Here is a 22,035-nt window from a genome sequence, read left to right as displayed (position 1 = left end):
AGTGTTCTCGCTTTGCGAAAACAAAGGTATGTACAGACACGATGACACCATGGTGAAGATGAGCATTGTATATAAACCTAAATAGCCATGATAGAATACACATTATGAAGCCCACACCGAAGCTGCAATCACTTGGCTAGTGAGAGATGAAAGCAGGTATTATCTGGTTTATAAGATTGTAAGTTTAGGGGCACATGTGAGTCCTATTAGACCTCCAGGCTTGTGAGCTAACTTGATAATAAGCAGTCATATTCCCTCTACTGAGGTGCAGTGGAACATTTTTTTCATTTCCTCAATGTTTATTCCTACCAACAAGCACCAGGACTGTGAGATGGTAAGCTATCATACAGGTTCCAGTCTTTGTTAGATGCTGGGTAAAAGACTTGTTGAGGTATCACTGGCATACTGATGATACTGTACCCAGTAGTGGCTCCAGCTCGCAATCACCTCCAAAGGCTTTAGAGCTGGTCCAGTTATGAATAACTCAGGTAAATTTCCTTGGGTAAACTACTTTGTTAATAAATGGTGTCATTATTTGACTACTCTGTTGATCAAGTGATATTCAGAGCATGATTCATTTAAGGATTTTTTTCCTATCAATTCCTTAAACAAGTTACTCATGAATAAATGCTTTCATTCTTCGACTTGCCGCATTCTATGGTTAAACAAGAAGAACAACAATAGCAAATGCCCAAGGGAGCCAACAATTAGAAAGCTGTCTGTCAGAAGCCTCTGGGGTCTCCCTGAAGCTTTTGAAGCTTCAGGTTCTGTTGCTACAAGCTTATACATACACAAACCATGACCCCGATCCTGCAAAGACTTACGTGCATGCACGATGTCATACATATGAGAAGTCCCACTGAAGTCAATGGATCTGTTACATTGAAGTCAATGGAACTGCTCAGGCATATAATGTGAGTCTTTGCAAGATGCGGGCCCATACTATAAAAGTGTGCATATTTTTGAAAAACTTAGTACAGGTCAGGCCAAATTTAGCCTAAAATCTAGGACTAATGGAAGTATTTCCATGGTTTCTTAAAGTTCCAGTCTTTTTTTTTTTTTAAAAATCCTCTTACAGTGTTAGCAACCTGAATATTGCAGAACTGTGCCTCGAGCTTGTCAAATATCACAAAACAGTATTCAAAAACACTCTGAAATAAATGCCACCCAAGTGAATGTCCTCTGTGTATGATTCTTTTTATATGTTTTCTGCTAACATTTGTATCTGTGAATGTTTGTGCATGGTGACATTTGTAGAAAGATAAAGTGCGGTGCTGGTCCTCATGTGAATATGGACATGCTTCTGTAACTAATGTTGGTCAGCCTATGGTAGACTACATTAAGTGCTTGGTAACAGCCCACGGTCAGAGAAAAATTAAAAAGTACCTTTATAATTGTTTTATTGAAAATTATAATACACTAGACATACAGGTATGGAAAGCAGTTAGTTTTATAAAGCATCTAAGTCAATAAAATAAAAATAAATAATTAAAGGCTCTTAACACGACATCAGATTTTAAGCAAAATTCCTCATTGAAATCAATAAGGAGTTTTGCCTAAAAACTGGACAGTATGATATCGTCATAAGTAATTAAAAAAAAACTCTTTAGAATAAATGATGCTTGAGAAAGTCAGTGGTCATTAGCTCTTAATCTTGTTGGAGTGAAATGTCACACTGGTGTCTCATCTTATTTGCAACTTTTTTTTTTCATGGAACACACTTAGAAATATATTCTTCCTTCAGAGCTGGCCACAGATTTTTGTGTATGTTGTCTCTAATGTCCTCATCCCTCTTCAGAGAAATGGATCAATAAGCTTCCTGTGATGTATTCCCAGATGAGATCTCCTCAAGGAAATAAATTACTTTTTCTTCTTTTTCCCTTTCTTTCCTCCCTTCTTTTTCCCTTTATTCTTTCCTTTTCCTTTTCCCATTTCCTCACCTTCAATCAGTGCTCTGGCTCGTGCTTTCCCCAGAGGTGTCTTGGCATACCAGACCTGGAGAATCAAATAAGTGGTTAGAGGGGAGGAAAAAAAAGCATGAAAGAACATTTAAGTAACTTTTGCATGTATGATGGAGTGTTCCTAACAAAAACCTTATAATCCTGGCTGGCTCGTGGACAAGCTGAAACAAGATCCTTAGAACTCTTGAGAACACCATTATAACAAGAAGTGTAGCAATCCTCTGCTTTCAGAGTCCCTCATTAACATGAACACTTAGCTGTGCCACTTGTGTTGCTATAGTTATGGGAGTGTTAGACCTTCTATGATCAGCCCTATTTCCAAGGGTATGTAACTCTTGTCAAAATTACCTCTGATTGGAAACTTGGCAGTATAAAGAGCATATTTTTTGGTAGTTCTTAAAATCTGTTCAGTTGTTTTTCATTTCAAGGGGAAAATTAAACAAATCATAATTTTTAAAAAGCTGTTTATTGGTTTCATGTGCTTGTTCATAGTTTTGTGTCTCGTAAATGGTTTTGTTTTGGTTGCTTTGCAAACTTGCAAAGTTCTGGGACTGTAATGGCAACAAGGCCTCTCTGGGATAATTAAAATAATTTAAAAGGGCTGAATTGGTAATATTTGAAATCAGGTGTGCACAGGAAATAACCTTTCCCCAAGCTTGAAGTATGTGCGTCTGTAGTAACGTCATGGTCCGTTCTGCAGCTCAAGATGTGACTAGATATTGGTGTGCATGATGAAAAACCTATTCACTATGTTCATCTCTTTTGTTATGCCAGGAATGAATTTGGCTTTTTCCCTCTCAGACGCCTAAGGACCGGTACCCTGGTGTCTTGACTTCTGCCTCTCACCTCAGAACCCAACTTAGGCCAGCTCCCATCTCTCTCTGCTCCGCTCCATCCACACTTACACCTACACTATCTCCATTCACAATGATGTTGACTCTGTTGGGGCTTGTAGTGTCTTGTGGATTAAATGCTTTAGTAGCAAAATGGCCAACCAGTTGTGGAACAGCTATAATAATGTGACCCGCAATCTAACTCTTCTGATTTAGCTGAATACCTACTCTTCAAACCTCTCTATCTTACCCCCTCTTCTAACTCTGTATTGTACAAAAATCTCACCCAAACTTAGGTGGGTTTGAATAATTAGGCTGTACTGTACTTGGGGTGGGGATGAGGAGGGGAAGGGGCTAGTGATGGTGCACATACATTGTGAGCTAGGTACAAACTTTTGAGGCGTTGCACCTTGAAACCATAGGGCTGTTAGACTTCTCTGAAGAAATTCTGCTTGGTGATGGAACTCTTAGGAACACATTATTAAGGACTAACTAAACAATGTGGCAGCACGTGGTAAATGTGAGGGAATATTGAGACCTACTCCAACCCCCTCTCCATATTGCCAGCAAAGGGTTTGCCTTATGTGGCAGCGTGGGGTTAACGATTTACAATGTCACAGAATCATAGAATATCAGGGTTGGAAGGGACCTCAGGAGGTCATCTAGTCCAACCCCCTGCTCAAAGCAGGACCAACACCAACTTTTGTTTCCTTTTCCTTACTTTTGTATATTCAGTTTAATTAAATAATTAACCTGTTAACTGGCATGTCCCCATAATAGTTTCTTCACAGATTCTGCAATGAGTGGAACTGCTCCAAGATATTACTGAAGCCAACCGCTTAGAAAGAATCAAAACCAGATTAGATTTTCTCTAATGAATAATAAGATACACAGGTTTCTGTTTATAAGAGATTTGAACCCTGAAGTTTCAGGGCATAAGTCAACAAATGACTTCCTTGAGTTAAGAAAAAACTTCCCCTGGGGGCATGCTGATCTATAATTTTCTTGCACCGTTCTCTGAAGTATCTTGTACTGACTACTGTCAGGGAGAGGATGCTGGACCATTGGTTGATCCAATAAGGCGATCTGTTTGTTTCTATTTAACTATTTTGTACCAAATAGGTGCAGTAAGTAGGTCACTTTTTAAATGGGTGTATATAACTGAATTTAAGAAATCCTATTATCACCATTTTCCATTATTTATATTCATTTTGGGAACAGTGGCAGAATATAACCACATGTCAAATGGGGAGATTCATGTTCGGAGGGAATAGAAATCAAAGATTCATCAGTGTACTAACCCTCACTTTGAATACTGGTTTAAGTTTTAGTCACTTCACTTCAAAAAGGACAAAGCAATACAAAAGGTCCAGCAAAGAGCAATGAAAATGATTAGAGGCTCAGGGTATAGTCGCTTCCATGTGAGGAGAGATTAAAAGACTTGAATTAATTAATGTGAAAAAGAAAGCTAAGAGTGATCTCTGAATGTTACAGTGAAGGCCATTTTGGCAATCATTTCCCCTGTGCCATGACACAAGAACAGGGGCTACAGTACGTGACATATAAAGGAAACAGATTTAAAACAGGTAAAAGGAAATACATTTTAAAGAAGGATAATATTTAATGCAAAGAAATCATTGCTACGGGATATTGAGGGAAATATTTGAGCTAGATTCAAAATTATTTGATTGCTGTCAGCATACTTTGGGCTGCGCAGTTATGTTTATAGGAATAACATTTGCTCAGTTAAAAAGTAACAACAAATACCAGGCCTCACATTTCAGGGCATAAGTGGATTGCTACTTGGAATCGGGAATGAATGTTTCCTGCTATGGTACAACACTGATCACACCTCGAGGCAAGATACTGGACAGATAGTAAGAGTGAGCAAAAAGACTAAAATGCCAAATTCAAGTATTCAAGTACTGGCCATATTCATAGAGTCAAATGTTTCTGAATAGAAATTGGAGACTGTTCAACTGACTCGGGGAGTGTGTGCACCAAAATGAGATTAGAAGTTAGAGAGAGAGATGTAAATGTCTCATGAGAGCAATCCAGCCAACCAGTGGCTTGGTTTAGACTCAGGTGATTGGTGATCAGTGTAGTTAGAGTCATTTTTATGTGTTGAAGTTGCTGGAAATTCCATACTGCTCGTTGCTGGAGAAGTAAAGAAAGAAAACCAGAGTGCAGCACTGATAGCTGTTAAAAGTTCCCCCTTCCAGCCTACATAGTATTTTATTGTGTGTACATAGGATAAGTGAGAGGCAGAGAGGGGCACTTACACACTGCTATTGGCTGCAGTGTAAGGGCGCAGTCTGGAACGGTGCAAGGTACTCTCAACATCCATTGACTTCACCTTTGCTCAATACATGGTAGGACTGAGCCTCTTGTACAGTGGAGGGGACAGCATGAGCAATTAGTAGACACAATAGACCTAACCCAGTGAGACACTCGGCACCAATCCCTTTCAGGTGCAGATACCTTCTAAAAGATGCAGCTTACTACAGCTAGTCTGTAGCAGGTCATGTTTTGGTTGTAGTTAGAGGACACACATGTGGGAGATGCCTGAGAACACTGAAAGGGAGAGTGAAAGTGACATTGTTTACATAGATGTTAATTTCACCTGATAGGTTTCTTCTTCCTCTTTGTACACTGGGTCCTGCCTGGCCAGGGAACTCAGGAACTCAGCAGCTGTCAGCGGCTTGTTAGTCATCTGCCTGAGGCGTCGTTCACTGAGGACAGTTTGCACTGCACAAACGATGTGTCCCTGGGTGAAACCATCGGAAACCTTTGCTAGGCAACTTATGTTCAAAGATTTGGTGACAGCCCCTCCATTCTGCAGGATGATGTGTTTCCATAAGACTGTTTATCACCAACAGAAGAGGGAAGAGAAACCCAAAAACATGTATTAAGGAGACGGAAAAGCAATCTGAGTGACTTGGCTAATTCCTTTGAACCTAAAGTTCTTTCTGAGAAGGAAAATGAAAATATAGGACATCAGTACAATCAGCAAACCAAAAAGATTTGATTTTATATATATATAGATATTTACATTTGCACCCTGTACATATGGGGGAAATACACAATTAAACTAAGCATATTTTAATCTACTCTGTATATATCCATGTGTGTCTGTATATATGCATACACGTAATTTGGCCAGATTTTTAAACCAGGGTGCTTAAAGTTAGACACTTACATCCATGGCATGATTTTAATAGGTGCTGAGCAGGCAGCTTCCACCACAATCAATGAGAGGTACAAGGGCTCACTACTATGTTTTAGATGTGTAAGACCTTGATCCTCCAAAGACTTGGGCACACGTTTAAAATGATAGGTGTATGTCTTTGCAGGTGTAGGGCTATGTCTGTAAATACTACGGTGCATTAATCTCATGCCTTTGTCTTTTAGCTTGCAAACTCTGGAGGACAGGGACCACATTTTTCATATTTAGAAAGTGCCTAGTGCTTTTTGGGTGCCACAAAAAAATCTTAATAAATAAGACTAACATCCTTCACCCTTTGTATGGGAACGCATAGATCCCAAAGTCATGCTGATTACAATCTTTATACTACCACAGATTCCACAGATTCTTAAACATGTCTCCCTAGCAAGTCTTTTTAAAAGTATTTTCTTTGTCTGAAAAGTAAAACAAGTGAAAATAGTGACTTAGACAAATTGCATATAGAGGATTGAAATTGTAGTAGTGTAGCATGGCAGTGCAGTTTGTGCCACGTGAGTGATCTGTGTCTGAAGACACAGTATATGGCATAATAATATGCATGGGGAGAGTTACAATTATGAGACTGTTGCAGCATCTAGTAATAGTCTTTGTGTAAGAGAAAAACTGCTTCACCTTTCCTTCTACTGTAATGTAGATATTATGGACTTTTACTCATAACCACTGGCTTCGTTTTTCATTCTAGAAAACAGTGTTCTTCAACTTGATTTATACCTAGTCTCAATAACTATTGGCTGAATCACTGATTCATAATAGGGAAATTGATACATGCAGCGGTGAACATTTATTTTGTGTTTCCCTGTGTTGTGCAGTGTAGCTTCCACTGCAGTCGAGGATCGTGGATAAGAAGAGAAACTGATGCACATCATGACTAATATCAGATCTCCAGATGCAATGACTGCCATTGTGTGTTTGCTGTACCCATATTGGGTATAAATGAAAGATCTTGTGCTGTAGAAAAGTAGAAGGGTTACAGGCTACGTGTGCAATGTGGGCAGCTGTAATTATCAATGTCTGGTGTTTTAAGGCTGTTAGAAATCAGCTATAAAAATTCGATTTGACTCTCAAACTGGGGGACTGGCCATGATAGGTGCTGAGTTCCTCATGTGAAGGAGTTAATGGGGAGTTAAGGGTGCTTGGCACCAAGAAAGTGCTCTAGCATGTTGCAAGATTTTCTACAGTTTGTCAGTCTGATCTCAAGAATAAACTTACTGTTTGGTGAAAATGTGTGTGATGATTTTAAAGGGGCAGTGTCAAATAATTAAGGCCCAAATTTTATGCACCTTAAAATTTAGACAGTGGTGACTTTTCTTTGCATGCTCAGATTAAGGATTTAATCCCTTTTGGTTGTAACTCTCCTTTGGATTCTAAATTAATGATGAGTAAAACCCATAAAATGGCGGTTAAGCCCCCAGCGGCTGATCTGAACTATTCAAACTCACTTTCTTCCATCTCCCTTCTCCACATCCTAGTCATGTCTCACTCCCCTAATTTAAGAAGAGCCTTATCTGTTATTAACTTGTCAGGGCTGCAGCATGCATGTCCTACTGTTGTTGTACAGTCTGGTTCTGTCTAGAGGCTAGTGTTCTATCTGTACTATGGAAATGATGGCATGTGGGACAGAGTTGCAACAGAGTAGCCCCTTAACACAGTTAAAAATTTGCTGTTTCTTGCAGCAAACTGCAGTGAGCAAGCTCCTGAATGGTGGTACAATGCTGGACTTCCCAGAGCTGTAGTATGAGTTGGTAATATGGTGAATGTATGATGCAATCCTGTGTACTTTGCTTGGGGCACAATCATGTTGTAAGTAAGTGCCCCAAAATGACTAATTGTGGTACAGCTGGGACTTAAGTGGTTTGTTTTAATTCTGTTTTAATTCTGCCTGGGACTTCAACCACAAGTGATAAAATAGTATGAAGAAAGTCTGTTGTTTTAGCAATTGTGAGCAGCTGAGGTGCTTATGCTAACAGTCCCTGGCTCAGATAGGAGGGGATTGGTGGCAGGATATCCTCAGTGAGGAGTTTGATGAAAGATCCTTAATTTTAGACCTCTAGTTCACCACAGCACCTCATTCCAGACTTTTTCAGGAATGCGAAGGAGAACTGATTGGCCTATTAAGTTCCCTGGGGTCTGTAATTCAACCCAAATTGACCTAAATTAACTTAAATAGCCTTCGCAGTTTTGAAAGTCACTAAGTCTGGGCTCTTCTGAACCATGGGGAAGTGATTTCAAAAGATGAAAACACATAATTGAGAATGCTCTGCTACCAGTCCGTTCCCAGTTCGATCAGGCACCTATCGACTTACGTGGCTCAGCTGCTCACAGCTGTGCCAAGATATCAAAGGAAGAGAGATGATCTTACCAATAGCTAGTGGGACTCAGGAGTGAATGATGGGGAGCAGATTGCTGTGGAGTTGGGCAAGTCTTTTAAAATGTCTTAAAAATGTCAGTTTGATTCTGGTTTGTGGTTTTAAACTGTGAGTGCCCACAGAATTGATAGCCACAATGTATGGCAATGAATAGGTAAATAACAAGCAACTTTAAGATTTCAAGGAACCAAAACTCCAGGAAATTAACTGTTAAAGATAATACTTTGTTTTGGGTGTCTGTGTGGCAACGGGAAGAGTTGGGGTGCAGAGAAGTATGAGATGACTGGAGGGCTTAAATCTTAATTGTGACTTTTCTGGCATTTGCCAAGTTTGCCTTGGAATCTTAAACTTGATCCATAAACCTAAACAAAGGATTTTTGATAGTGATAAAACACAATATTCCAAAAATGAAACAGTTTATGAATAGAACCTAAATTATGTTCTTTAAAATGTGGAACCCAGTTAGAAATAATAGCCGTTCAGACTCTGCTTCCTGTATAAAGTTGGGTTAAAAATCAAAATGAGCACCCAGATGGGTTCTGGTCATTTATAGAGCCAGAAATAATAGTCCAAGTCCAGATTCAATGTATCTCAACCCTAAACACATAACATGAAGTACAGCCACAGGAGAATAAAACTTTTTTCTTCATTTTTATGAGACTGATTTTGTTTTAACTTGTCTTATACCATAACGTTAACTGAAAATTTCAGGTGCCTAGGTGCACACAGTGTGTGAGTTCAGGTTAAATTGTGTTTTGACAAAAGCCAGATAAAGGGATCCCTTCTGTGGCATGTTCTTTTTTTAGCATGTTTTCATATAAATAGCTGATCTCGTTCTGCCATGATGATTTAATATACTTGCCAAATCTTGAAGCATAGTCTGGCCTGGGAATCAGAATGATTTTTTGGTAAACTTTGCAGAAAGGTCGGAGGTCAGCATCAAAGGGACGTTTGGTAGTCCCCACAACCAGGACTCTGTCCTCTGCTTTCAAACTCTTCAGGATTTTGGGGAGATTCTTTTTCAGACGTTTAGGTTCCATCTTCAGGAGCAGATATATATATGGAAAAAAGTGAAATGTTAGCACCCATCCTTTAGAGTTAGGCAGGTGAAATAACTTGTAAAATAACACCTTCTGAATGCTCTATATAAAGCTTTATGGCTCTCTGTTGTCAGAGGTACACTTACATTTACACTTAGTGTAAAGAGAAGAGATACTCAGCATAAGTGGGACTAAGTTAAGCTTTTGCCTTCTGGGTCAAGTCTGCCTATTGCAGGTTGAGTCAGCACTTAATTTCTATTATGAATTTGTGATTTTTTTTTTTGAATTCCTGTGTTTCCCTGTTTCATCTGAAGGCACTGACTAATGCAAAAGAACGAAGGAGGAAGATAGCTTCTTTTTTTTTTTTCTTTTTAAATCCCTTAATATCAGCTGGATAATATCAGTGTACTTGGTTAACTTCAATACCAAGAAAACTGCTAGGATTTGTAATGTTTGCTCTTGTATCTTGGAGATCTAGATTTACAAACAAGCAGCTGTGTTTTCAATGAGATAAGTGGGTTCCTCACATTCTGCCATGATTTTTGCTTAGCAAAGCTCCAAGTGCATAAACTTAAACACTTGGCTGTGTAAACTTAGTACTTATTTATTTGCAATAGTTTGCAGTCATATTTCATCATAGATATTATATCAGTAGTTAGCAGGGCCCTGCAGAGGTTATATGTTGCTGTGGTCTTACTGTATCTTTAAAATTCAAATAAACTGATGCATGTAGATAAAAAATAATCAGCTCTGCAAAGCAATGGATTGGGGTAAAAATTTTAAAAGGGCCTAAGTGATTTGAGAGCCTAAGTTCTATTTTCAAAAGACACTTGGAGCCCAATATTTAAAGGTATTTAAGCACCCAAAGGGATTTTCAAAAGCACTTTGGTGCCTAACACCTATTGAGGTCAGTGGGAGTTTGGTGCTTAGATACTTTTGAAGTTGGTGCCTAAATACCTTTAAAAATATGGCTTCTGGCATTAGGAGCCTAAATCTATTGAAAGTCAATGGGTCTTAGGCTCCCAAGTCACTTTTGGGTCTTTTGAACATTTTACTTTGTCTTATTGTTTTTACTGTATGGGACATGGGAGACCTTAACTTAGCTCTGGACTCAGCCTTCCATAGTGCAAATATGGAGGAAACTATGTACTCTGAGGTATCTGAGTTTCAAGGATGGACTATATTCTGCACTGTGAATGCCCTTGCCAGGCAAAGTTTTTCATCTGCTTGTACCAGCAGTTGCTGAAAGGAGGGAAGTGCTTATTCTTTGGATTAAAGAGTACAAAGGAGGAGAAATTAGAAATGAAAGAAAACTCTGAACAATCAAGGGGAAGAGGAAATATCCTTTTCTTCCAGTTTAGTTAGATAAAATATATATATTCTCTCTTTTTCTAAATCATTCTTCAAAGTCACACTGAGAGTCTAGTTACTAGATTGCCAATTGCTTAATAATATTAGAACTGACGTGTTAGTGGGCAACACAGTTTAGTGGTCTGAAATAAGGACTTCAAACACCAGCCTCCTGAGTGCTTTACCCCAGCTTTGCCACTGGTTAGTTAGGTAGCCTTTGGTGAGAGATTTCACTTCTCTGGCCCTGTTCGTACTAGCCAGAGTATCACTGAAAGCACTTTTTAAAATATAAGTTTGCGCTACCGGTGAGGACTGGCCACACACAGTTGTGTTAAAAAGGGTGTGTAGCCAGTTCATACTGGCAGCACAACTGCCCAATATTTAGGGAGACATTCGGATTTTTACTTGCCTATTTTATAAGGATGTTGGAAGGAGTCCTTAATGTGAGTAAAGTGTTTTGAAAATGAAAACTGTTATTTGAGAGAATTATCATTATTAAATGGCACTAATTAGGCTCCAAAATTAGCACTGCGCTGAAATAAATGGTACAGGTTAAACTATTGCTGCTGATTAGAGATCCTAGTTTATAGGCCACTAATACATCCCTTCTACTGGAAAGGGTATCTTGGCAACAGGAACTGTCAGATAATTAACAAAAATAAAAATTCTCCTCTGCTCTTTCCCCTAGTCTTTGTGCTAAGTCCTAATTCAGCCATTACATTCTGAGCAATCCATTTTTTGGTAGAGGTAGTAGCTTTCTGTATTTCCACAGATCTAGAGTCAGTTACAGTGAGAGCTCATGTTGTCAAGATGTAGGAATCTTGATTTTAAAATCTAAATGACTGTACTAATGCCAACCTCCCACCCCCCAACAGTGCCTACGTTCGCATCCGCTCCAGTGTGGAGCCTAGAAAGCCATTTTGGCATTAGTGTGTCTACAGCTCCTGTTGTATATTTGAAAATAATATTCAACCATTGTATTGTAGGGATATATCCAGAAAGCTAATAATACTCCCATTCACTTTAAAAGAAAAATGTCTGTAGCAAGAAAGGCCATTGAACAGGGGACCCAGGGTTTCAGCTGTCTTCCAAATCTGTATTGGAGAAAGTGGGGGGTATTGTGAAGGTGCCCCAGGTTTCTGAAGAAAGATAGTGACTATTGCTTGCACCCCCAGCAACTGGGTTACCGTGACAGATTTAATACTTGACTATCTGGCTGTCAATTCTGAAAAGGCAGGAAAGGGCTGACCTGAAAAGAGGAGGGCAATGGAGGCCAGTTTTATAATGGGCCTTCCACAAAATATAAGGTTTTCTATTATCACAATCTAAGCCATTGTGCCAAAATCATTGCCTGGGGAGGTGTACAATTGGCTCTCAGTGACTGTGTATGTATCCAAAGGCAGAATTTAGCTTACCATCTCCAGCTACCTTTCTGCTTTCTGTTACCTATTTTCCTTGATTCCTCTTTCCCTATGCTGCCATTACTGTTGGGGGTTCTCTAATTGAGGCCTGCTCAGCCTGCTTGTTAATGCTAATCGGAGGAATACAGACTCCTTTAGCTGGATGAGAATGTTGGATACAGCTTGTGCTATCTGTGTAACAGTGAGACTAGAGACAAGTGAGCTCAGCCATGGAGCCCATCTATTTTCATCAAGGAAATATGTGAATTTCTACTAAATGTGAACAGATCGGAGTGCAATTTATACGACTGTCCCTAGCATTGCATTTTGGAAGTTATATCAGAGCGAAATTCTGTCCTCAGATGCACACAGACTGCTGCTAATGAAGCCAGTAGACAAAAGCTATGAACACTCAAGGCAATATTTGTCCCACAATCTTCGTTACAATAGCAGTTGCAAGCAAGATTTGAGAATTAGGGAATTATTTGCTTTCAGTATGGCACGTCAGCCACCAGAGGGCATCAATCACCACATACATAAGTCATAAAATAAGTACTCTAAACAGCTTGTGAAATGACAGGCTAATTCAAGACAGTATGTCGTCAGTATCTTAAAAATATTGCATTTGTGTCCGGACAAAAAATACAAACTGCCTTATAAAAAAAAATTAAAAATGGTTCAGTCTGACATAGAATCAAAAGAATCAATTGTGGCTAAAGTCCTGAAAGCTTTGTGAATTGAATGAGTATGTCCCATGTGAGCCTGTTGCTTTATATGAAATGCAGTGTGTTTCTGCATGTTTTTACTGTTCTTTACTAGTGGGAAATTGCTGGTTATGGGAAGGAAAGAAAATAATTAAAACAGGAATTCCAGGAGGTAAATAAAAACCTGTAAACTTAACTGTTTGACCTATACTCTTGGTTTTTACAGTGCAGATTTGTCCTTGTTCCTTTATTATTGATAAATAAAGCTGAATAATTTAAGCTCGTCTTCAGTCTTAGTTTCTTCCTTTGTATTTTTTAGGTCGTCCATTTTTCTTTCATTGTTATTTCTCTAGCTGTGCCATCAGCACTCATGAGCACTGGGCAAATTACTTTTAAATAAGGCCAGTTTAGGTGATTTCTTCAAGAGCTTGTGAGAGGTCATGAGACTTTCTTTTAAAAAGTGAAAGTGAGGCAAGCTATTATAAAGTGAGCATTGGCAGGTCTGGTCGTAGTGGTACATGTTAAGCTGGGAAATGCCCCTGTTTCTTTGGGTCAGGTCTACTACGGTATGTGAAATTATTATAGGTTTAGAAATCAAACAGGAGCCCTTCACCTCTTTTTCAGATTTCGGCACTCTTTTGTAGAATGTTTTTTCTGTGTCTCCGATCCAGATGACTGAAGGCTGTAGCTGCTTAGCCACCTAGGAGAAATGAGAGGAAATATATGAAGTTAATTAAAATGGCTAAATTTCAAACCTGCCCTGCCTGCGTTTACTGTTATAGTGGCTATATCTCACCAAATCAATTCCCTGCCATTTGCAGGAGCCTTGGACATTGGTGCACCTTGGTCCCTCCCAGTCTCTGCCTGTGGCACACAGTAGTTTAGTCTCCCAAGGGCGGTACTGCTTTTGTCTAATCCAGGGATAACTGGTGGGGTAGAGTGGCCTGTGATGTGCAGGAGGTCAGAAAAGATGATCTTTAGTCATAGATGAACTCTGACTCTACATCCACGTTTAGGGATCAAAGAAGACTGTTTTCTTCCCCCAGAAGTGCTGAGTGCTTGTAGCTGCCATTGGCTTTATTGCTGAGCACTTTTTGGCAAATCATGCCTCTTTTATTTAGGAATCTAGCGTAATGTACTGAGATGTGGCTTGAAAATTTTGGCCCATATGTTTATCTCACAGTAATTGCTACAATCTCCTGGTTTAAATTCGATACCAAACTCCTAGTACATTGTCGTGACATGCTATATATTTTATTTGTGCAACAGGAGGTCTGTACTGCAGCGTTACATGATGTAGTTAAGCAAAATAGGCTGATGTGAAATGTCAGCATTCAGAAGGCATTGCACAATTAGCAGCTTAGCTAAGAACTAAGACAATATATTAAGATTTGGTGCACATATTAATGTGCTTTCTACATCAAAACTTAGATGGACTATACCTCTGGCTCACAGCAGGATGGCAGCAATGCAGCAGGCTTTTTCACAACTGCACTTCCTATTGCTATAGTAACCCTAGTGGTTTAGGAATTCTGCTGCCAAGTATTAATCACATTGCAGTTGTTGCTGTCCGAGCTCTGTTAGATTGCTCCGTGACGGAAGTGCTGGCTGTAAATTGTAACTAGGATTAGTTTTTCTGCCGTGCTCTTAGAATCATAGAATATCAGGGTTGGAAGGGACCTCAGGAGGTCATCTAGTCCAACCCCCTGCTCAAAGCAGGACCAATCCCCAATTAAATCATCCCAGCCAGGGCTTTGTCAAGCCTGACCTTAAAAACTTCTAAGGAAGGAGATTCTACCACCTCCCTAGGTAACGCATTCCAGTGTTTCACCACCCTCCTAGTGAAAAAGATTTTCCTAATATCCAACCTCAACCTCCCCCACTGCAACTTGAGACCATTACTCCTTGTTCTGTCCTCTTCTACCACTGAGAATAGTCTAGAACCATCCTCTCTGGAACCCCCTTTCAGGTAGTTGAAAGCAGCTATCAAATCCCCCCTCATTCTTCTCTTCTGCAGGCTAAACAATCCCAGTTCCCTCAGCCGCTCCTCATAAGTCATGTGTTCCAGACCCCTAATCATTTTTGTTGCCCTTCGCTGGACTCTCTCCAATTTATCCACATCCTTCTTGAAGTGTGGGGCCCAAAACTGGACACAGTACTCCAGATGAGGCCTCAGCAATGTCGAATAGAGGGGGACGATCACGTCCCTCGATCTGCTCGCTATGCCCTTACTTATACATCCCAAAATGCCATTGGCCTTCTTGGCAACAAGGGCACACTGCTGACTCATATCCAGCTTCTCGTTCACTGTCACCCCTAGGTCCTTTTCCGCAGAACTGCTGCCTAGCCATTCGGTCCCTAGTCTGTAGCTGGGCATTGGGTTCTTCCGTCCTAAGTGCAGGACCCTGCACTTATCCTTATTGAACCTCATCAGATTTCTTTTGGCCCAATCCTCCAATTTGTGTAGGTCCCTCTGTATCCTATCCCTGCCCTCCAACATATCTACCACTCCTCCCAGTTTAGTATCATCCGCAAATTTGCTGAGAGTGCAATCCACACCATCCTCCAGATCACGTTCCATTCCACTTCTTCAGGTGAAGCTGTTGCGACTGGAAAGGGGGATGTAAATATCAGAAGCTTTTACGCATCGTGCTAATGTATGATTAATGACCATTCCAGGATTTACAGCCCATGTACACTCACTTGGGATGTGGGAGACCCACGTTCAAGTCCCTTTCCAAAGTAGACAGAGCAGGGATTTGACCGAGGGATTTCCCACATCCCAAGTGATTGCCCTAATGATCAGGCTATCAAGTACGACTTTTTTTTTTTCCATGTAAAAATTTGAAAGGTCTCATTTTCACTCTGCACTGGAACAAAAACAATTTTCAAAACCTTAAAAATTTTTTTTCTGATATGGAATTGTTGTTTTCCAGCCAGCCCTAGAAATAAACATTCTTTTGAAAGTACTCTTAGCTTGGGTTTAGGCATTCCAGCTGCGCTAAACAAAAAAAAAAAAACCAGTAGAAAGTAGTCATTTTAAGTGGATTTCTAAACGTATGCTTGCCCTTTCTCACTGTTGATGGTTCCAAGAGGAAGTGATGCAATTTTAGACATGCAATACTTCAGTGGAAATAATCCATCAATTCTGGAAAATATCCAGTGGTATCCCTCAGTTTGGTACTTGACTAGAACTGTTTTACCTGAGGAAATGAAAATCTTCACTAATATTGGAAGGCATGAGCTAAAACGTTGAGTTATAATACTGAAGATTTATTTAAAATAAAGAGACTGGATGATAAATGACTATATGTGAACTCTGCCAAAATTGCATGTGTGCAGATAGGCAGATACCTGCATCTCTATTTACCCGTATGTATAATTAGAGAGATGAAGTGTGAAGAGTGATCAAAGAGCATATGGAGTAAATAACCTGGATTAATGGCTAAAGGTATAAAATTATGCAACAATAAGGCCACGTGGTCTTAAATTTCAAATAATCTGGTTTCTACATTTTCACAGTTATATTTTGGGCACCTCGAAACTTTCACACACATTGCTGGGATAAATTTAGAAGGCACTCTTGAAAATTTGGTCTTTATTATTTTGTAGCAGAATGGCAGACTTTTATCTTTATTGTATTGGAGCTGAATGGCAGATTTGGGGATGCAGGGCTCTTCCGCTGAGTCATCTTGTTATCAGGTATTTGAGACCTCCAATGTAACTATTGCTGAGTCATACTAACAGGTAGATTCTGTTAGCTCCAATCAGGGTATAAGAGGAGTTGGGTTCTCTTCCTCAGGAGGCGAGGGAATGAAGGCCTGGGACAGAGGTCATACATTGAAAAACCTTATGTTTGGCCAAGCTTGGGAAGAAAACTTAGGCTGGAGTCTAAATTGTTAAGTTACCGAGAAAGTCAAAGCTCCTTAAAGGGTTCATACAGTATATGTATATAGTCTATTCAGAGAAGTGCGGGAACGCTGCTTGCTTGCATATATTGCTTGGAGGGTTAGACTAGATGGCCTTTGTGGTCCCTTCTAACCCTATGGTTGTATGATAAAGCACCTTTTATCCAGAGATCCCCAAATCCTCAGTAAGCTCTACACAACTAACAAACCTTTTGTCATCTAGCACTTTATGGTCCCCTCAGGGCTAGCTTGTGCTCCGAAGCACAGAGGGAGCTCATGGACTGCTCTTTCCATACACCCTTGAGTATAAAGCCAGGGAGACCACAGTGAATGGGAGTTTGCGGAGGGATTGTGCTTTCCCTGGGGTGGAGGGTTACCTCCTGGTCCCCTACTCAGGACTGGGGCTAATTGCTACAATTTAGTCTTCTATTAATTTAGTCTAATTATAGGATATGCACATATACATCAGCCCACCCTACAGATTAGATTTTGTTGCCTGATATACAAGGGGTTTTCCATACTTCTTTCATTTAGGGGTCTGTGCTGCTGTTGCTATATTTATGTGTCTCCCATTAGTTGTTCAATCATATGCTGCAATGGGTCACTTCTCCCTTAATACTTACACTAATTGCTAACGTTAATGCGAAGAGGAACTGCATGTGAACATTGAAGGGGGACTAGTTCCTTATGGATGTTTTTGCTTTCCAAGGTAAATCGGTTGTACTAAGCTGATAGTTCAGTCTTTCTGATGCCCAGGGAAAGGTTACGGGGAAAACATGTTCCATACCTGTTCCCCGACATAGTGGATAATGCTCTGCAGTTCATGTGGAGAACAAGGGTGGGGATTTCCAAGAGCACCAGGCCATGGTATAACTCTGTTTCCTTTGAAGTCAATAGTGAACTCCCATTTACATCAATGGGAACAGGATTAGGCTAATGCCGAGTTCTTCTGAACATCCCCTGCTAAACATGGTATGTTGTGTATGGACACACTCACTTAAGTTGTACACAACATCCTGTTCTTTTGCGGGTATTCTCTGGGATCCCACTATGGCCTTTTCCTCTAGCAAAGAAGGCTGCCTCCGAATCCCCATCTCCTCAATATTGTTTCAGCAATGGGGTCGTTAGAGAGGTCTGAGGCACTTGTCTTCCTTCCTCAGATGGCTCCAATGCTTAATTTGGGACCTGTACCTGTTACAGCACTTTGCACTGCTAACTAGGCTATGGGTCCACTTTTATTCTAAATAACATTTACCCTTTTTCTTTCTTTTGGCACCCCTGTTCCTCTTTTCTTTGCTATATTTCCCCATGGTTGAAGCTAACTGAAAACAAGGTAGAGAGTGAACCTAGTTTCTACCAGCTCTTGAATAAAGCAGATACTTCAATGATCTCTGCTTTCTAATTCACAGCAATGAACTGTGAAAGAACAGAGGAGCACAGCATGGAGCAGCAGAATTCCACATATATGCTAATATGACATGATCCAACACACTGCTTTTGTCCTAATTAAAAAAAAAAAAAATCAGACACCCATAATCCATTGGTATCTAATTTAAATTGTTGGCAGATACAGAGCAGACTGTATGTTCCCCTGAAAGTGCTTTATTTGAATTATCCATGGGTAGTTTGAATCCATGGATAATTAAATGCACTGTACATAATTAATTTATAATTGAAATTTTATTAGCATTGCTGCATTCAACAATTTGTTGAAGTCACCAGCAGATGGCTCCTTAACCCTTCTAATACTGCATTAAGTTAGCAACATTTGATAAAAATTGATCTTCACTGTAGTTTCAGCTACTAATCTGATGTACATTTATGACAAAAATGTTCTTTTGCTGTAACTCTTGCTCCTTCTGTCCATCTCCATTCATCAAAAATGCATACAATCTGCATGTGCTGATCTGACTTTGTGTTTTTCATGGCAAATTCTCTTGCATGTGCCCAATCAGGACTAGGTTACCCTGCATTTCTGAATTAAAGCAGAACAGAAAGTAACTACTAAGTGGATTTTGTTAGGTATAATGGGTGATAACCACTGTGGTTCTGCCGCTCCATGGTTCTGTTGTCAACATTTTGTCTTAGAGCTATTATTTCAGTTACTCTCCAGACTGCTTTGGTTCATGTTTGGAAGGAACGATATAACTGCAACTGTAAGAAACTTAAGCTAAAATTTTCAAACTTGGGTGCCAATAAGCACTTAATGCCACACATGGGCACCCAAATAAACTGCCTGATTTTCAGAGTTGCTGAGTATCTATAGCTCCTCCAAGCTCAAAGATTCCAGCCTTAATTTAAAATGAGAAAATAAAGTTAAGTTTCTGCAGAAATTGACGGTTCAGTGAAAATCAGCTCAGTCCAGCCCCTGATCACTGTATTTTCTACAGTTGCTATATTGATAGCACAAGCCTAGATAAAGCACTTGTGAGATCAAACTGATGAAAATCATAAATAAATATTTGGTCCAAATGTGTGAGGTTGACTAGAACAAGTAACAAGTAGAACAAGAGGTCAGTAAGAATGTGGAAAACATAAAATTGAGTTCCTTTAACAGATATTGGTTTTACAGATAATATATTTTGGCTTGCTATAGAGACAGTATGATAATAAAATCCTCTAACAGATTGACTTTTATTACATTTTAACTTTAGGAGATAAAACAAGATAAATCTGCTCCCTTCCTTTGAAATGATATTATACATTTATTTCATTGGATATTTGGCAATAATCATCCTTTCATGAATATAACCTTCTCACAGGTTTTCCTTTTAGGCAGGCTTCATTGCACCATGCATAAGAGAGTACACCTTCTGACTGTTAGAATAGAAGTCTGATCAGTATTTCAATCAGAGTAGGGAAATATTTCACAGCAGCAAAATGTTTAACAAAATTTGCTTTTTACCAACATTTTAGGGTAACTTCTTATTGATCTTTTTCCGATTTCAGACAGACACAACACAAATGTTCTGAAAGGACTGATTTATCTTTGCCTTCGGCTTTGGTAAATTTCATAACCAATATCCTTGTTACTCAATCTTCCAACACTGATGCTGTTTGAAATAGAATGCAGTATGTTTCAACAGAAGGAGCACTATTGTGTCCACTCTTCAGTCTGTCTGGCTTTGTGTCTGAGCTAAATTGCTTGTGTGCACACACATACAGCCTGTATTTCCTCCTGGCCACTTTTCAACCCTTTAGTCTGATCAGTACTGTACCAGTAGCCCTTTCTCATCAGTGGCTCCTTGTATGATGCCTTTTCCGTGTCCTGCTGCCCTGGGAAAGATGTTAGGTGAGGTGTGTCTGTACTTGTGATTAATCTGATTGCTGCCCTCTTCAGTGTTGTTGCCTTGCCAGTTATATTTTTTGCCTCAGAGTTGTGGCTTACAAACTACCTACATTTTTATACCTCCATGCCTGAGAGAGTTATGTCTTATAGCTTTTTCCCTTGTTCTTCTCTGGATTTGTTGCTACCATTTCTAGGCGGCCTCCACTAACCTTTTATTTTGTCAGATAAATCAGACTCTTATTTCTCCCACGGAAAACTTTGTATAAGGTACAGTTTGCTGAAGCGCTGCTCATGTATTTAAACAGCATCAGTAGAAACAACTGAGGCCCAGCTCAGCTGGCATAAACGGGCAGAGTTCCACTGACATAAGTCAGGCACAATGTATGGAAAATGGTTATATGCAAAATACTCCCCATGTATGTTGGTTTCTATGTGAAGCAGTTGCACCAGAACCGGTGGTGGTGGGGGGCAGCGGGACATGGCATGTCCACTTTTTGCTGGGGCAGACCCCGGCCCCTTTCCATCCTCTTCCTCCTGAGGCCCCAGCCAGGCCAGCGTGGAGCCCGGCTGGGGAGGGGAATATGGGCAGTTGTGGGAGCCGCACATGCGGATCCTCCACCTGCCCCGTGGTGCGGGGGGGCTGAGAGTAATCCCCAGCCCATGTCCCCACCCCCGGCCTCCCCGCTCGGCCCAGGGCAGGTGGCAGGTCTGCGACTCCACACCGGCTCACCACAGCTGCCCAGGCGGCTCTATCCCCGACCCGGCTCCAGCTGCGGGGGAGGGCCTCAAAGCCGCAGCCCAGTCATGGTAAGAGCTGCGGGGGCAGCTGTGGATCCTCCACCTGCCCTGGGAAGGGAGTCTGGGGGGCGGAGACATGGGCTGGGGGTTGCTCTCGGCGGGTGCCCCACACCATGGGCAGGTGGAGGGTCCCCTGCGGTTCCCCCACAGCTGCCCGTGCAGCTCTTACCATGGCTGGGCTGCAGCTCTGAGCCCTCCCCAGCTGGAGCCGGGTCGGGGAGAGCCGCGTGGGCAGCTGTGGGGAGCCTGGTTTCCTCCATCTGCCCTTGGTGGGGGGGGCCCAGGGGGCTGCTTTTGGCCCCCCCCACCCCGGAGGTGGGGAAGATGGGCTCCCCAGCCCCTCTCCAGCTTCCAGCTTGACTGGGGGCGGGATCTCCAGGGGAACAGGAAGGGTGGGGGTTTGCCCTTGGGGGAAGGAGTGGGGCCTCAGAGGTGCGGAACCCCTGGTTCCCCACTTTTGAGAAGGATCCGGCACCCTTGACGTGAAGAATCAGATTCATTTCAGGCACTACTGGGACGCCGTTCAATATCAGATGGAGACCCTTCCTCTATACTCTGAAACAGATCATTGTGCTACAGGACTTCTCTGTGAGAACACACGTGCTTATTTTTTGACACTCACAGCTTCCTTCAGTAATTGTGCTGTTAAATATTAATCACTCATATGTTTTTCTGGAAAGACAGAGTGAAATTTCAGTGTTTTTCCACTAAGGTAAATAGGTCATTTCCTCTAAATTACATTAAAAGTGACAGTTTTTAATACCTTGAGTCCCTTTTTTGTCAGAGCTGGTTTGTATCTTGCAACAGAGCCCTCCAAAAATAATTATATGAAAAAGGATTTGGATTTTTGCATCTGAAACAAATTAAAGTCTCATTTTTTTTCCAACGTTGTTCTCTTGTCTAAGATGTCTCCTGTGAAATAACTGCCATCAGTTCAATTATGGATAGAAAGTTTCCTAATGGTCATTTAATACTCTCTAGAGTTTAATTTAGTTACCAAAACTCTTTTTTGTTTGTTGAAGTGATTGGTAATCAAGAGTTCTAGGTTACTTCACCTTCATCATAAGGCGTCATCAATATATATTTAGTAAATCTCATGGTTTAGGAATGGTTACATAGATCATATAATAACATGAGAAATA

General features: G+C 40.7%; 1 protein-coding gene across 1 annotated transcript in view; it reads right to left on the bottom strand.

Annotated features, from left to right (window-relative positions):
- Nucleotides 1-1,383: 1,383 nt before the first annotated feature.
- Nucleotides 1,384-22,035, bottom strand: part of DRC11 (dynein regulatory complex subunit 11) — a 163,715-nt gene continuing 143,063 nt past the window's right edge. The window contains exons 16-19 of the mRNA XM_048870111.2: nt 13,512-13,598; nt 9,267-9,444; nt 5,418-5,656; nt 1,384-1,995 (exon numbers count right to left, since the gene is read on the bottom strand). Of these exons, the coding sequence (XP_048726068.1) occupies nt 1,861-1,995; nt 5,418-5,656; nt 9,267-9,444; nt 13,512-13,598 (639 nt within the window). The 3' untranslated portion in view covers nt 1,384-1,860. The remainder of the gene's footprint in view (nt 1,996-5,417; nt 5,657-9,266; nt 9,445-13,511; nt 13,599-22,035) is intronic.

Source organism: Caretta caretta, chromosome 11 (assembly GCF_965140235.1).
Source record: "Caretta caretta isolate rCarCar2 chromosome 11, rCarCar1.hap1, whole genome shotgun sequence".
In the NCBI taxonomy this organism is placed as follows: Eukaryota; Metazoa; Chordata; order Testudines; family Cheloniidae; genus Caretta; species Caretta caretta.
The sequence above is the reverse complement of the archived record's forward strand: the minus strand, read 5'-3'. Positions and strand labels throughout refer to the sequence as shown.